An 18,131-nucleotide genomic window follows, 5' to 3' on the forward strand; every position below is an offset into this window, starting at 1 on the left:
TACTTTTCGAAAAATGGCACCTCCTCCCCTAGGCCCTCCCTCCGGCCCGCCAGGCAAATATAGTGCCCATGTTTTTTTAACACTACCGTCACACCACGTTCAACTTTTGCAAGTACGTACGAGGCTGAATAGGTACCTAATTTCTAAAACATTTTCAAACAGAATTATAGAATTCATAAGTTCGATGATTGAAATTACATTAAACATTACACCAAGATATATATTTTGAAACATTCATCAAAGTAAATAATTATACCTCCTACCTTCGAAAATATTGACAAATGTGGAACCAAACGGCTGCCTTCCTTTCGTAAGCGTATCGGCCAAAATTCAAACCAGTTATTTGGATCTGAAAAAGCTGGCCTTCTTCGCATAGACTTGAGGTCGCAACAACTTATACTTCACCATGTTCATAAAATTTTCTATTCAAACGAATATCATTACATATCAAAAAATTTTACACGGTCTTCTAATATTCACGGGCATGAAACAAGAAATAGTCTGTTTAACTTTGTTGTACCTATGAGAAAAGGTCAAATTGGTAACACATTTTATTATAAAGGTATACATTTTTGGAATTCCCTCCCTAATCATGTTAAATCGGTTAAGACTTTTTCACAATTTAAAAGAGTATTGAAACAACACTTAAAAAATGTCCCCACTCTGTAATGTTAAATATTGTAGTCTTAATATAACTATTTAGATATGATTTTTTTTAACCAACTTGTTTTACATTGTTTCATCATCTTTTGTTGTTTGCGTGAAAGTTTGATGTCAAACTTATTTGTACTTTTTCATATCTTAGGTTTTACGATTCATGAATCTTGTATTAGTTACGATGCATTTACCGCTACCTAAAAATTGATTAATTCTCATATGTAACTTAGAAGTAATGATCGTTTACTCAACCTGTTTTACAATTATTTTAATCATATTTTGTTGACTGCGTGTTTTTCATGACGAACTTATTTGCTTTTGTCTTTTTATATATTAAGTTTTATAATTCATCGTGTTAATTTAGTGGTCTAGACTTAATTGATGTAGTTTGTAGATTTCTATAGGTGTTTTTTCATAGATGTACATTGTCTTCAATTACTGATGTAAGGACCCCATTGGAAATAAGCCATCTCGGCTTTCATGGGTTATCCTGTCAAGGTATACACTTCTGTTCATATTTTCTTGTACTTGTTCATAGTTACCTGACAAATAAAATCAATCAATCAATCAATCAGGGCAGGCCCGATCGACTGCTAGTAGCCGGTACGCGTACTGGCGGGAATAATCGGCTAGCCGTTTTGGACCGCCAGGCCTCGCGGTCCCTTTCGAATTTCGGCGCACACACCGGTTATTAACTTACTCTGCAATCATGGCGAGCAAAGTGTGGTCGAGTTTGGTAAGGAATTTATTTCTCTGATATTTGATCAAATTCTTACCTGATGTCATTATCGATATTTTGAAAATGTACATATTATCTCTCTGACGGTACATATTTAGTATTTGTGATCCATACTTGACAAATATCAATGATTTTTGTTAGTTTAAACGGGAATAAAAAGAAATTACAAAAATCTCAGTCCCATTCGCGCAAGTTTGTGTAGGCCGAGTAAGTTAGAGTCTACACTACACCTGGCTGGACTGGGCAGTGGAGTCTCCACTCACACGTATTGCGAGGTTAGTAGTATACTAACCTCGCACCCACTCACACAAGCATGCGAGGTTAGTTGTACTTACCTCGCACAACGCATGTCATTTCACACTCACACTAATACGAGGTTCGTATATAGGCCTATATACGAACCTCGTACACCGGACCGTGTTTGAACTTTGACCGTAGATTTCGAACTCAATCGAAGTAGTCGGCAAACATTGCTTCATTGCTGAAGTAATATTTGCCGAAACTCCTTCTCGCTACGCACCGGGGCTCTTTCCGGTAAGTAGCAATACATAACAAAATTATACATATGATATTTAACTCATTTCATTTAAAAAGAGCAAATTTCGCTCACCTCGGCCTAGCAAGTGACTTCGTTTGTCTCTTCTACGGAAATACAAGGAAGCCCGTTGGTGGCGCAAATAAATTTCACAACCTTGATTCAGCTCCTCTGTAATTTTATAACTGTGTCTAAATTCTTTGAATGCGCAATTCTTATGATTAATTTACTAATTATGGGCACCAATAAATAAAACACCTTCAAAAACATAATTCAGGATTACTATTGGCGATGATAACACTTTTGTTGCAATTAATTTAAAACGATGACTAATATAATTTTTTTTTTTTAAATACACATGCCTGGAACGAAACAAGCAGTATTGACGAACGTCATGGTATACCAAAGTCTATACAATGAAAAGATTGGACACTTCACGTACTTCGCGTCATGCCTTGCGTCGATTTGCGTGTAAAATAGTGTAGGTTCCTAATCTTTCCCTTGTCGTGTCTTTGATATGAATATAAATCGCGCGCCCTCTTTAGGCGAAAATTGATATCTACGCTGACCAAATTTTATCTCCGTGAAATCTTCACTAAAGATCAAGAAAATATACATATTTTAAGATGTTGTCACTGCTTTATTTCACAAGACACTTTAAAGGTCAAGTCCACCCCAGAAAAATGTTGATTTGAATATTTAGAGAAAAATCAAACAAGCATAATGCTGAAAATTTCATCAAAATTAGATGTAATCATGTAAAATAAGAAAGATATGGCATTTTAAAGTTTCGCTTATTTTTCACCAAACACAGGGGTGTGAGAGTTCAGATTTTTATCTGATTTCAGATTTTATTATTTTTTAAAGCTTAATACAGCTTATTTTTGGCCTTTGTACAAAAAGTAGAGCTCTTTCTATTTCAGACTTTTTCAACACTCTTCAGCTTTTTTCAGATCTTTTTATTTGTGACCACTCACACCCCTGTAAACAGTGATAGGCCTATGCACAACTCGGTGACATGCAAATGAGTCAGTCGATGATGTCCATCACTCACGATTTCTTTTGTTTTCTATTGTTTGAATTATACAATATTTCAATTTTTACAGGTTTGACAATATGGACCAACTTGACTGAAGCATATAGTATTGAACAATGCTAATTCCACATGTTCAGGGAGGAATTAATTGTTGTTTCACTTGACAATGAGGAGAAAATTAGAATATTTCATATAATAAAATACAAAGAAATAGTGAGTGGATGACATCAGTTTCCTCATTTGCATACTGATCAGGATGTGCATATAACTGTTTTGTGAAATCAAGCAAAACTTTTAAAATGTCATAACTTTCTTATTTTACATCCGATTTTGATGAAATTTTCAGTGTTGTGCTTGTTGGATATTTCTCTTTTTATTCTAATCAAATTTTTGCTGGGGTGGACTTGTCCTTTAATAAATATGTATAGCAAGAAGAGATGAAAACTTTTGGCAAATCGCAAGTTGCTTTGATATCATTCAATCAAATCAAATCATTTTTGCATGTAATTCAATAAAACTATTTTTTAATTTTTATTTAGAAAATTTTTTATAGATCTAGGGCATACTTTTCAATTTTTTAAATTTCATTTATATCTTTATTTTGCTTATTGCTATAATTTTGTGGTATTTTTTTTTTTTTGCTTTTTTTATTTTGTCATGTGTTTATTAATTATCTCTCCTTTTCATTATTATGCATTGTTTATCGGGGGGGGGGGGGGGGGGGTGAGTGAGTGAAGCGTGGCTGAGTGTATTTTTAGTTGTGTGTGTGTGTTTTATTTATCATTAGATTATAAGTATGTTTGTGTAATATAATTTAGAGATTTCTAGAACATGTAGAAGATTTTATTTTGAATCACTGTTCCCTTTGTGATTATAATTTATTAAAGAAATATGTACAGATTGATTCTAAGTTTACATTTTGAATAATGAATTTAATTTTTTTATGTGAATTCCGATTCAGTTATGTTTAATGATTTCATGTTATTCATTATTTACACGTTATATTATAATGAAGAAGAAATGAATATGATTTTGATACCCCCAAAATACTGAAAATTAACATTGCTTGCATTAAAAAAGAAATATCAAGATAATCGATATGCTCTTATGATTATCACTGTTTGTTGTTTAAATCACCACAGGGTATATAGTGCACCATTAAATTAAAAAAATGGTGGGAATAGGATCCAGTGCAGAGTCGATGCCTAAATGTTATGCTAACAGGTCTGTTTACGTTAGCCTAATTATTTTTCACGCTTGAAATGATTATTTCTCTATGAAGTATGTCGCAAAAAAATAATAAAAATCATGTGTCGCAATGATGACAAAATACCTCTCTACTGGCGTGAAATCAAGTGTAAAAAATCCCCTCATCAAAGTAAACATGTTTTTGTAAATTACAAAAAAAAAATGAAAGCTTTCAATCCTGACAGATTAAAAAATGTACTCATGTCTTTTCACGATGTCGAGTACAGATGTTGTTGCAAATTTTTTTTCAATTAGAATTATAGATATTCACCATTGTGTGTCTGTCTGTTCTCTTAGAAAATACTAAAAGGCATTTTCAGATGAGTTCTTTATATATCAACTTTAATTCATTGTGGAGGGGCGGTACTTAAGGCCACCGCACACCTTACGACCCGACTGGTCGGCGACTGGCTTGCGACTGAGTGAGGGGAGATGTGACGTCACGGCTCTTGTCAGCTTGCGCGTCGCAGACCGGTCAGAGACAAGTCGCAAGGAAAATCGGAAGGATTTGACATGTCGAATCCTTATGACTGGATCGCAAGCTCAATCCAACTTCCAGCCAATCAGACAGTAGAGTTGCACGACGCGTATATGATAAACAACGCGCATACGCAGTAGTAAGCGCACTTTCTCAGTTGCTATGCCAAAAAGCAAAAAGCGCATGCATGAGTCGCAGATCGGATCGCAAGGTGTGCGGTGTCGAGGCTTATGACTACCTTGCGATTCATTTCCCCTCACTCAGTCGCAAGCCAGTCGCCGACCAGTCGGGTCGTAAGGTGTGCGGTGGCCTTTAGACTTAATACCTGAAGATCTTGCCCGAGTTTCAAGTCACGTGATTAAGGTCAAAGATCACTTAGGGTCAACAAACTTTGGCCATGTTTGGGTTTTTTGAGGCATTGTCATCATAACTTTAAAAGTTTATGGATCTAGTTCATTAAACTTGGACATAAGAGCAACCATGTATCCTTGAATACCATGTGCCAGTTTCAGGTCACACGACTTAGGTTAAAGGTCACTTAGGGTCAACAAACTTTAGCCATGTTGGGGGTATTTGAGGAATTGTCATTATAACTTTGACATTTTATGGATCTAGTTTATGAAATTGGACATAAGAGCAATCAAGTACTAGTATCCTTGAACATCCTGTGCGAGTTTCAGGTCACATGACCAAGGTCAAAGGTCATTTAGGGTCAACAAACTTTAGCCATGTTGGGGTATTTGAGGAATTGTCATAACTTTGGAAGTGTATGGATCTAGGTCATGAAACTTGGACATATGAGCAGAAATGTATCTCTGAATACCCTGTGCACATTTCAGGAACATGGCCAAGATCAAAGGTCATTTAAAGGTTAATGACCTCTAGCCGTGTTGGGAGTATGTGTTGAATTGGCATCATTACTTAGAAAGTTTATGGATCTAGCTCATGAAACATCGACATAAGGGTAATCAAGTATGAATGATTGTTTTGCACATGTCTTCGGTCACATGATCATGGTCAAAGGTCATTTTGGGTCAATGGACATATTTTATCATATTAGTGTTTTTTCTGGGAATAATTATTCATTAGCTCTTTTCAAAGACAGCACTGCTGCTATATCGCATTGCGTAATGCAGACAAGACTGCCAGAGGCGTTCCACTTGTTTCTCTCTAGGAGCCTCCTGGCTAGCGCTAGGCATGCCCGGTGAGTAGCTTATGGGCAAGTCCAAGAAAAGATCACCCTAGAACACCCAGGTCATGGGAACATTACATACACTATGCACATGAAAATCACAGGGACAACGCAGGCAACACTTCATGGGATCGTGCAATATTCCAAACTGTTAAAACTTTTTAAATCAATTAAAATCATTAGGCCTATCTGAAAGATACACTACCTTGGAGTGTGAAATTAGAAATATTTTTTCTTGATGTTGACAAGGGACCTGTTGCAGTCGGGGTAAAAAAATTTTGTCTAAAGATGGCGTGTGATTTATATTCATATCAAAGACACTTCAAGGAAAAGACTAGGCACCAAATCTATTTTACACGCAAATCGATGTAAAGTGTTACACAAAGTCAGCAAAGTCTCTTCATTGTATAGCCTGTGGTGGACTGTTTGTTGACAAACGAACAAAGGCTTGTACTGCTGGTTTCGTTCAAGACCCGTAGAATTTTTCTATATTTTTTTATTTGTCGTTGCCCAAATGATTTCGAAAAAGTGTTATTCTCAGCAATAATAATCTAAAAGTAAATTTTAGAAGTTATTGCATTTATAGGTGCCCATATTTTATATAAAAAAATCATAGGAATTTCAAGTACAATGAATTTAGTGTCAAGTAAAAGCATAAAGCTTAATGTTTTCATTATTTCATTGGATTGCCTGCAAAATTAAATACAGAAATTCCAACAGTACCACAGTCTTTTCATGAATATCTAAAGCCAAACATTGATAATTCTTCTCTGTTTCTTAGACCAACTTCTGTCTCTGAAATCATTAATTTTGTTTCATCACTTAAGTCATCAAAGTCAAGTGATTCTTTTGATATTGCCCCTAGGGTTGTTAAGGAATGTGCATGTATTCATTATTTTGTTGAACCATTATGTTATTTTTGAATAAATCTTTGTCTCATGGAATAGTTTCATCGAAGTTAAAGGTAGCCAAGGTCGTTCCTGTTTTCAAAGAAAGATGACAAAAGGAATATTGTTAATTACAGACCTATAGCTCTTTTGCCAATACTTTCTAAGATCTTGGAGAAAATAATTTACAAGCCACTGCAATAAGAAAGTGGGGAGTGTATTTGAGCTATATTGAGGTATTTGAAGTACTAAAATGATGCATTTTAATAATTCTTGTGTTTTTTTTCAGAGATCTGGTCTGAGCAGGAGCCTCAACAAGAGATTTTATTCTCAAAATGTAAGTATTTTGATAAAATATCCACCAACCCATGTATTGTTTTGTCTCACCTGCATAGCAGAGTGAGACTACAGGCGCCGCTTTTCCGGCGGCGGCGGCGTCAACACCAAATCTTAACCGAAGGTTAAGTTTTTGAAATGACAGCATAACTTAGAAAGCATATGGACCTAGTTCATGAAACTTGGCCATAAGGTTAATCAGGTATTACTGAACATCTTGCCTGAGTTTCACATCACATGACCAAGGTCAAAGGTCATTTAGGGCCAATGAACTTAGACTATGTTGGGGGAATCAACATCAAAATCTTAACCTAAGGTTAAGTTTTTGAAATGTCATCATAACTTGGAAAATATATGTATATGGACCTAGTTCATGAAACTTGGACATCAGCTTAATCAAGTATTACTGAACATCCTGCTTGAGTTTCACGTCACATGACCAAGGTCAAAGGTCATTTAGGGTCAATGAACTTTGGCCAAATAATGAAGGGGGGATACAGTCTAATATATTAAAATATATTTCTTTGACAGTCAAGGACAAAATTTATATGCATGATACAATTTAAAAGCTATTAGTCTTTGACATGCATGTACTTGTACATTTCTCATATAAGCATTCAATCACACATTTTACTTTTGTGTGTTTATAGCAGGGTTGTGTGTTCTACTGACAGGAAAAATATGTTTGTTCATAAAGAATTTGTTTTAATGTCTATTTTTGTTTATCCAGGTGAGGAAAGTCACATTAATTCCAGGAGATGGGATAGGGCCTGAAATTTCTGCCTCGGTGCAACAGATTTTCAGAGCTGCTGATGTAAGTCTTTGGCTCATGTCATGAAATAATTACCCCTGATCTCAAAAGACTTTACTTCCATTTTATCCAGAGGTCCAATTGTTACAGAAACATACATGTAATTGTATGCACTGATGAATGTCTACACTTTTCAGATACAATTTACCTTGCCAATTAAATTATTGTTTGTGCTTGTGATATTACAGTTTGCTTTAATTTCTTTATGTAGAACTTCATTATGGAACCAAGTCTGCTGGACCGATGATTTTCTTTTTAATTTGATGAAGAAAAGTATTTGCAGTCTTATTTTTAAAAATCCAATGCTTACAAATATTTATTGAAAAACTAATCATTGTTTTTACCTTCAGAGTAGAGAGTCGTGTGTTTGAATCCCACCGAAGTCTAGCGTCCTTTGGCAAGGCGTCAATCCACACTTTGCCACTCTTGACCCAGGTGCTAAATGGGTACCTGGTAGGATGTGAAAGCCTATGTAGTATGCCTAGCAATTGAGTGTTGGAACTCTTGTTGGAATGATCCCCAGGGAGTGGAGAAGGTGCATACATTGTATGCGGGCATGCAAGGATCTGATGACCGGGGTAATAATATGCTGTAAAGTGCTTTGGGCCATTATGGGCAAAGCGCTATATAAAAAATAGCTATTATTATTATCTCCTGTAAAGATTACCGGATGTAGGTTTTCATTTTGCTCTCTCAGGAGTCATCCTCCAGTGTCCATGACCACACACCTTGCAGCTTTCAGGGACATTTTCAGAATCAATGTAAAATTTTCATTTTGCAAAGGAAGTTGAATCATATGGATTAATTTTGTCATAACTTGCTGTTATTGGTTGTGGTTAGTATCAAACTATTATTCTGTGGTGTAATTAAAGAAAAATAATCAGACGCTGCTTAGAGCTTGGTTTGGCATTCTGATCCAAATGCTCAACACCAATACTGTATTTTCAATTATCACCTGTTATAACACTCCTATCTAGGTGCCTGTTGAGTGGGAGGCTGTTGATGTAACCCCAGAAAAGGGTCCAGATGGGCGGACCCGTATCCCTCCTGCTGCAGTGCACTCCATGAATCAGAACAAAATTGGACTGAAAGGACCCCTAGCCACGCCCATCGGTAAAGGACACATGAGCCTCAATCTTGCCCTCCGAAAGTAAGTTGCATTGGAATCCAGGAATTATCTTCCAGATATGAACAAACAAGATGTTAACAAAGGTCAATGATATATTATTCATTGAGTTTCAGATGCACAACTTGCACAACTAAATCTGAAGGTGGCATCTGAAGTGATATGTGGCTGATTTGGTTATGAAATAACATCACATAATGATTAAAGTACTCATATTTTAACAAGGAATGATGAATTGTTTTCTTCTAAGTTTGAAATAAGAAAGAAAAAGCCATTCATAACCATATAGTTGATTGTATTTAATTAATTTCATTTATCCTTATTTTTGTGAAGGGAATTCAATCTCTATGCTAATGTCCGACCCTGCATGTCACTAGAAGGCTACAAGACTGCTTACGATGATGTAGATCTGGTCACAATCAGAGAAAACACGGAAGGAGAGTACAGTGGAATCGAACATACAGTAAGTAATCATTGTAGATCTATCATGATGGGGTTCCGGTACCTCAATAAGCTTGAATAATTTATGAATGTAGCTTTTATAATAACCAACATTTATTAAATGAAATTGAATTTCATTGAATTGAAATACATGTAGCTGAAAGATAAATCTCTCCTCCAAAATTTCATGCCATCCATAATATATTGATTAACAATCAAATATGAATCTTGTCTGTAGCCATGCAAGAATTCATTAAACTTAACATTTAGTCTAATCAACATTTAGCGCATTTATCATTTGTCTCTTTTTTCCCCTTCGAATTAGACTGAACCGTTTTCGTATATTAAATACCCTTTTGGTCTAATACCACTTGGATTCATGTACTGCAATTCGGTCCACCCCGGACCCTTTGAATTTCTACAGCACACAATGGGAGAGGTTCTTGACTTTTCGTTTGACAAACTGAAAAATGATTAGTATAATGAAGTGGAAATTATCCCGTCTGGGCATTATATAAAATGAGAATTACATGTATATTAAGGTAAGAGTGGTGTAGATCAAATGGATATCAGCCCAAATTGAAAGTAGACCAAATGGTTTTAGCCCCTATTATGGTGTCACACTATGTGAGATGTAGAACAAATAAATTTCTATTCAGGGGCCCGTGACAAAAAGCTTTATAGCAATGATTGTTGAACATTTTTCGACGATTGATTGCATTGACTACAATGTACAATCAATCGTCAAAATCAAGTGTACGATTAATCACTAACCTTAATGTTACGGGAACTGGTGATTGTATACCCAGAGAGAAAAGAGGATCTTGGTATCAACATGCAATGATACTGTTCTTCTGGCTTTCTTGTGTGTGTGTGTGTGTATTTGAGTTTTGTCAGACGTGTATCAATCAGATATGATTATTTACGTCTGGGACCGACCTTTAACGTCACCTTCCGAAAGACGTGACCAGGGCTTGAACCTCTGCATCAATTTGTAACTTCCCCACATAGCTTGGATTACAGGCGCACGCCACAACGCCAAGTTGTTTCATGTGGCTTAGAGAAGTCTTTATAAACGTTGGGGTATAGTAAATCGTACTTTCCAAATTTAATGTCTTCCAAGAATTTATTGAAGTCGTGTATTAAAGATAATATTTAAACAAAAAGTTGCACCGAGGCCGTCACTGCTTGCATGGTACTCAGAGTGTATTTCTAAATCTGTAAAAAAAAAGTTTGTTATATTTTCTATTTCTATGACTGCTACTGCTGCTGATGATTATGGCAGTGATGTTGATGATGGTGGTGGTGGTGGTGCTGCTGATGATGATGATGGTGATGATGGTGTTGGTGATGATGATTATGATGGTGGTGGTGGTGATGTTGATGATGATGATCTTTATGATGTTGCTTTTGCTGTTGCTACTACTGTAGTTGTTGCTACTGCTTCAACTACATGTTTTACTACTTCCTAATCTATTCTTTGTTATTACAGATTGTTGATGGTGTGGTACAGAGTATCAAATTGATCACAAAGGAGGCTTCTATGAGAGTAGCTGAATTTGCATTTGAGTATGCCAAGGCCAACAACAGACACACAGTCACAGCTGTTCACAAAGCTAACATTATGTAAGAGACAAATGTTTCATACTCATAGATTTGCTCAAGCATATGCATTTTCTGATAATTTTCATATTAAAATTAAAAAGAAAATACCAATTACCTAGAAAGGGTAAAGAGATATCTTAAAAGTAAGTCCAGTATTAATAGTGTTGTTTTGTTTTAAAGTAAGATGTCTTATAACAACTTGGAAACTTACATTATATTTACATACATGTAGACAAGAATGTCAATTGTGAGACATGGGGAAAAAGAAATTGACTCACTTCCCACAAAACAAATAGGATATACCGCACACAAAGATGAATTACAGTCCAGACTTTGAGGTATATATTATCCTCTTTCTAATATCGAGTCATTTTGAGAGCAACTCTTCATGATGGGCGCTTTTTACTATAATATTCTTCCTAAATGAAAAGATTGTTAAAGCTCACCAATTATTTGTCATCTTCAACAGAACACAAAATTGCATGTAATTGAATAAGTTTGTTGTACCATGTGTAAACAATCCTTTGTTGTTCCTTCCTGTGTACAGGAGAATGTCTGATGGCCTGTTCCTGAGCTGTTGTAGAGAGGTAGCAGAGAAACACAGGGGTGTCAGATTCAATGAGGTCTATCTAGATACAGTCTGTCTCAATGTAAGTAAGCCCTGTACTCACAAAGATATATCTGTATCTGGAGGGGTTGTGTTGGTATACTCAGGATTCCTGTTTGCCACCAAAGTTGACTTGCAAGGTCATTAGTAAAACATGCTCCACTTCTTAAGTCTGTTTTTTGAAGACTTCAGTGGAAATGGCACCCACCACTCCCTCCATTAGAAGGTTCCATTCAACTGCAGGCATGCCAACTACTCCTTTTCAAAAGGAGCTACTCTCTCCTTTTTTTGGAAATTTTTAATATATACTTAACACCAAGGAGCTTTTAGAACATAGTGAATCATCTGCCATAGGATCATGTGTATTGGAACTGTATTCAATATGCAGACCTTTTCACAAAACAATCAGAAATATTTTGGTTGAAATCTATATTAATCGAAAACTAGGGAACAGGGCATGGTGGTTCAGTGGTAGAGTGCCTACCACATGAACAGGAGGACAAGCTCATACCAAAGACTTGAAAAATGGAACCTTCTGCCTTCTTGACAAGGGCTTGACTTCTGAGAATGGAGATGGGTAATGACAATGTTATGCGGGCCTGCTTGAAAATCAGCTTATAGTTAAAGTAGCTGCCCTGGGTTACAAAAAAAGGGTTGTTATTGCTATGAAGGAATGATTGGAACTATATAAAAATATTTGATTTTTTGGCAAAAATGAATGACAGAAAGTTCTGTAGTAGTGGAAAATGTTTTATCATCTTGGTAGTTATGTATGTATTATAAGGCTAGACACAGAATATTGCACCCTGATTCATGAACCCTCTGTGAGTAGTTTGTGTCTCAAGCTGGTGTTTTTTTTTTTTAAATGGCTGTGGAATACTGCCTTTATAGTTCAGTGTTTTAATCATGGGTTGCTAAAGTGACAATAATTTCAAACAGGAAATGTTAAATTTTACTCAGCATTTTGGCATTGAAGCTATGAAAACTGTCTGGGAATGAATAACTTTTCTTGACTACTTGGCCATTAATTATTTTTGTTTTTATTGTTTTTGTAGATGGTACAAGATCCCTCCCAGTATGACGTGTTGGTCATGCCTAACTTATACGGTGACATCCTCAGGTATGTTTGCTTCAATGTCTTCTGCCTCATATGAACAGTAGATTTCCTTGCCCATGTCTTATGCACCCATGTAGATAAGGATGACACAAACACTATTTCTGTTGAGGTGAGGAAAGACATGGAGCTCACCTAGGAAGTTATAATTTGTCTTTTTGCCTGAAATTGAGAGTTGATTGTTTGCTTTATATTCCGCATCTAAATCCATTCAACTACATTGGGCAAAAGCAATATGGCAGGGGAAGAATTGGGGTAGAACAATTAAGATCTTCTTTAATAAAAGAATGTAATTGAGTCAATGCTTGTTTTGCCCTCATATGGAAATTACATGCATACATCTAGATCTTACTTAAGCAAGGTAATTGTGACATCACTATAGAATTTACTGTCACTGCATGTGATGCAATAAGTGGGTAAAATAGGAAGAAATCAAGGGGCATTGTACTTAATTTTTTGTTAATTTGTATGTAAACTGCATGCACGCATCTCTAGATAGTGCTTGAGCTAGTTGGACATGACGTCATTGCATGTGATGGAAAGAAATCATGGGGCAATGTTGATTGATGGGGAAACTACACTTTATCACACAATTAATTCTCTACAAATCTCATGCAAGATTCTTTGAAACATGAAATTAGAGATAAGAAAAAAAAACAGCATTCCTTTCATTCACATGATAAAGCTCTAAATGTACCAGAGAGATTGAATTTCATCTTTTTTTCTTTTTTTTTTGGTAGTGATCTTTGTGCTGGTCTTGTAGGGGGTCTTGGTGTAACACCTAGTGGTAACATTGGAGCAGGAGGTGTTGCAATCTTTGAATCAGTAAGTATTACTAGGTATTTATGATGCATTTCGTGATTCTTAATTTCTTGGTCAACCCCCAGGAAGTGTAAACTAAATGAAATAAGAACACAAAGTTCACTCGATTGCAAAATCACTCACTTTCACCACTCAACATTTTTGCTGATTTTTCGTCTGGTGAATGCTGATCATTCCCTGGATAAGGATTTTGGCTAATATATTGGGAATTTGTGTTCTCATTTTATGAATTGTAAATTATATTTTGGAAAACACAGTATGGTAATCAGAGATGCCTGGGTTACGCTGTTAGGGTAGGGTACTCTGTACGCTATTCAAGAATGAAATTTGTGATGTTATGGTTGTACGATTCTTTTGCATATATGTTGGTATATCGAGAGGTGGCAAATTTGACAGTTGACAATTTGGAAGAATTTCGGGGAATTTAAGTGATTATTATCATATTACTTTCATTGTTGTTGCGAAATATCTTTAGAGCAAATAACGCCTCCATTAATTCAGGAATTCAGAGTAGTATTTTGTAGAAAAAATAGGCTGGCAATGTTATTTGTCCTTTTTGTTTCCATAAAAGGTTCATGGTACAGCTCCTGACATAGCAGGTGAAGACAAGGCAAATCCTACAGCTCTCCTCCTTAGTGCTGTAATGATGCTAAGGCATATGGAACTAATGGGACATGCTGGTCGGATTGAGAAGGCATGTTTAGAGGTCATAGGGGAAAGAAAGGTGAGTACCTCAACAGCTTTTTATGCCCCCGCAGACGAAGTCCGGTGGGGGCATAAAACGTTGCCCTTGTCCGTCCGTCCGTCCGTCCCCCCACTTGGTTTCCTCCCAATAACTCGAAAAATATTTTAATGGATTAAAAAAAAATTTGGTGTGTAGGTAGATGACACCAACATACAGGCTAAAATCGAATTCGGAGTCCGCAGGTCAAAGGTCACAGCTTATTAAATACCTGAGTTGGTTTCCACATGATAACTTATGAAATGTTCAACGGATTTAAAACATTTTCGTGTCTGGGTAGATGACACCAAAATACAGTCAGCTCACATCAAATGACCTGACTGTCATATCTTCTGTCAGAGATTATTATGGAAAGGGTGAGTCTTTAGGTCAAAGGTCTAAATTTGTTCATTATATATATGCATATTTGTTTCTGCACGATATTAAGTTCAATCATATTGAATGAATTTCTGATCGCGTTAAGCGGGGGCATTAGTGTCCTTTGGACACGTCAAATTTCTAGTTTTTAAGGAGTCGGATTTTAAAGCCTGTCAAAAGCTTCTGTAAAAGTTCTATAATGTGAATTGCATTGGAGTGTCCATCATTTCAATCTTACAAATGTTTCGTGTCACTCCTTCATCCAATCAATCAATCTTTTTCATTGATTCATTTTGAAAATGTGAATTTTACTTTTAAGGTCAGGATAGTAGGCCCCCTTTCTCAATATATTTTTTTTCTTTCTCGTAAAAAGGTATTTTGGACACTTTCAAATTTAGTGATAGCGTGTCATAAAGACTTTGGCCCGTATTCTGAACTCTTGTTTGAATTAAACCCTGGTTTTAAGTTGTGGTGTAACTATGGATTTCCATTTGGGGCACAAATACCCAACAGTACAAATCCACTTTATTAACTAATTTGACATTCAAGTTGTTCATAATTGTCTGGGAATTCAATTCAATTCAATTCAATTCAATTTATTTACACTCTCAATAAAAACATGAAAAACATACATAAGGTACATAAGTAAAACATTGTGACAACATACAAAAAACATATTTATGAGAATGAGGGGCCAACAAAAAAGAGCAGATAGCCTTATTGAGCGTTGACCCAACAACTATAAGACAAAATCAATAAATATTACAAAAAAGATAACATAAATGAAAACATATATTAACACATACATTCAAAATATATAGCGTAGTTATACAAGCAAATTAAGAATACAAACTTAAAAGATGTAATTTGTAATGATAACTGAAGTAATTTTCTTCATTATGAAAGCAAAGGGAAACAAAATAGTAAACATCAGATATATACAATATTAACAGGATTTTGAAATTTTGGCTCCCCATAATTTTAGCACACAGTTAGACCGTGATCCATGTTTAACCTGACTTCAGAATACGGGCCTTAAAGTTAATGGTAACTACCATGGAAATCTTGATTTTTAAGTGGCTGTTTTGACATGTCTTTAGTCTGTAGAGTACAAATAATCACTTCTTAATTTGTAAATGTACATGTATGTCCAGCCTAAAAAATGCACATTCAAAATGATTTTCTGTGTATTTTGTTTCATTGCTGTAGCATCTTACTGGTGATTTAGGTGGGACGTCAACTTGCTCGGAGTTTACACAAGCCATATGTGAAAGAGTTCAGGAGTTAGAATAGAAACTAAGCCTGCTTTCAACTCATCAACAGTTCATCTCTGAATATTCATCACATGTTCTATCTATTCTCCAATGTATCTTCACTCAGTGTTTATGAATGTATGCAACTGACTACTCAAATAACTGTGACAATGTCTGTTTTATCTACATGTATACTAACTATACAGAATCAATTTGATGCAGAAACAATCAATTTAATTATCATTTGATCCAAAATATCATACAATTGTCATTTATTAGATTGATTTGAAATATCCTGTGAGCACCGTTGCATTGGCAGTACGAATGTCAACTCAACCTAGTTCTATTTTGAGTACTGAATATTAAATGCAATCAACAAGTTCTGGGTGTTTATTAAATGTGTATTTTAACAATTGTTCCTTCAAATGTTTGGAATGAGTTTTGGCTTAAGGTCAACATTACATTTTTCCAATTTTAATGAGATAAATATAGATTTATATTGATTTTCTTGTCTTGCATGAAACTATTTATTGAGTATTTATCATTTTCATCCCAATGGTACCTTGATATTATGACTTTATTTTTTCCCAGGCTGTGTTTAGGTATGTACAATGTAAAATCAAAATTTGCGTCAATATAATTGTACATATCATTATTTTTATTCAATTCATGCGTGCACCCCAACAAACATTATTTATTAATTTCTTAAAAAAAATTTTTTTTAATGGATTTGCTTGAAAGTAATGTCCTAATTGTTTGTTGATAATCCTTGAACATAGACATTATTTAAATTTGATTCATATTCAATGTATTTACCTTCAGAAAGTGTATTTCATTGTCTCTTCCTTTCTTAAATGACACACTTTTGTTTTCGTTTTACTTGTAGGTATTGGTTCCACTCTATGTACATAGATTCCTCCTATTAAATAATTCCACTGCTTTGATCAATACTCTTGTATGCAAGAAAGGTAGCATTCCCACCCCCTCTCATTACTAGCATGTTTCGCACAAATTTGCATTATCCTTTTTTTTACTTTGTACAATTTTGTATGGCAGACTTGCATTTTCTCCAACTATGTACAAATTACACAGTGTTAAAATAATGAATTAATGTTAAAAGAGCTGTACTGTGATTGGGGAGAGTGATATGGAGTACAAATATGTGTGTGAATCTATTTGAATTTTTTCTTTGTTTTTAAACCCCAACATATTTATTATTTGAATTGCATGAACTATATCTTTACAAATTACCTTTTATATGCATTGGGTCATTTATTGGGATGTAGTGTGATATGTGCAATTAGAGAAAGAAGGATTTTTTTAAAGTAAATTTGTAGCATTAATTTTCAATTGATGATTTTAGGTTGTGAATATCACTAATAGTTGCCTCAGTCTGCCAATTTTGGCTCCAGACTAAACCAACTATAGTAATACCACATACAGCTATATTTGTTGGTTTTGAGTTTATTGGGGTTGGTCTTGCTGTATGAAATAAAGGGATTGTTGAATTTATGGCATGTACAGTATATATGTGTGGTATATAATATGTTCATGAACAGTAATATAAAATGGACAATGTTTGACTTTGCTGAAGCAGAATTTTAAAGTGCTCAAGGAAGATGTGTTTGGTTTGCCTTCCTTGCATCTTTAATGTCATAGTTTATTTGAAAGACAAAGTCAGGGATTTATTGTATGTTGAAATTAAAATGTAGTATATTGTTGCTGCCAGAGTTGAAATATCAATTTGAGAATTGTTGCAAGTGGTCCTGTTTTGATGTTATCAAAGAAGCATGTGAACTGGAGGGAGGGAAGAGAGAAGGTGAGAGAAAGTGAGGGAGAGAGAGATAGTGAGAGAGGATGAATGGGAGTAATATGTTTAAGAGAAAAATAGAGAAGATAATGAGCATGAAAATATGCACAAAAAAAGAGGAAAGGGAATGAGGAGATATAGAGAGGGGAGGTAGGAAGGTGAGAGGGGGATCAAAGGGAGTGGTACACAAGAGACAAAATGACAGTGGTGAGAGACAGAAATGGAATTGAGATATAGAAGAGAGGAGAGATTGAGATATAGAAGAGAGGAGAGGAGAGATGTGGGAATGGAGGGGAGTGAGATACAGGAGGGAAACAGGCAGAGAAAGCGAGGGA

At 35.3% G+C, this 18,131-nt stretch overlaps 1 protein-coding gene across 1 annotated transcript; it reads left to right on the plus strand.

Moving 5' to 3' along the window:
- The first annotated feature begins 1,204 nt into the window (after positions 1 to 1,204).
- On the plus strand, positions 1,205 to 17,729 carry LOC129260981 (probable isocitrate dehydrogenase [NAD] subunit alpha, mitochondrial). Its single transcript, XM_064114332.1, has 11 exons — positions 1,205 to 1,393; positions 7,062 to 7,109; positions 7,839 to 7,922; positions 8,897 to 9,069; positions 9,379 to 9,508; positions 10,979 to 11,112; positions 11,639 to 11,741; positions 12,754 to 12,818; positions 13,553 to 13,637; positions 14,206 to 14,358; positions 15,943 to 17,729. Exons 1-11 carry the CDS (start codon positions 1,367 to 1,369, stop codon positions 16,024 to 16,026), a joined length of 1,086 nt encoding a protein of 361 aa, XP_063970402.1. The 5' UTR covers positions 1,205 to 1,366; the 3' UTR covers positions 16,027 to 17,729.
- The last annotated feature ends 402 nt before the right edge of the window (positions 17,730 to 18,131 follow it).

The sequence above is a fragment of the Lytechinus pictus genome, unplaced genomic scaffold (genome assembly GCF_037042905.1).
Source record: "Lytechinus pictus isolate F3 Inbred unplaced genomic scaffold, Lp3.0 scaffold_19, whole genome shotgun sequence".
Classification (NCBI taxonomy): domain Eukaryota; kingdom Metazoa; phylum Echinodermata; class Echinoidea; order Temnopleuroida; family Toxopneustidae; genus Lytechinus; species Lytechinus pictus.

Coding starts and splice junctions, on each gene's coding strand:
- LOC129260981 (XM_064114332.1), top strand. CDS start 1,367: ATGGCGAGCAAAGTGTGGTCGAGTTTG. Junction 12,819..13,552: donor TTATACGGTGACATCCTCAG/GTATGTTTGCTT, acceptor TTTTTTTGGTAG/TGATCTTTGTGCTGGTCTTG. Junction 13,638..14,205: donor GTGTTGCAATCTTTGAATCA/GTAAGTATTACT, acceptor TTTCCATAAAAG/GTTCATGGTACAGCTCCTGA.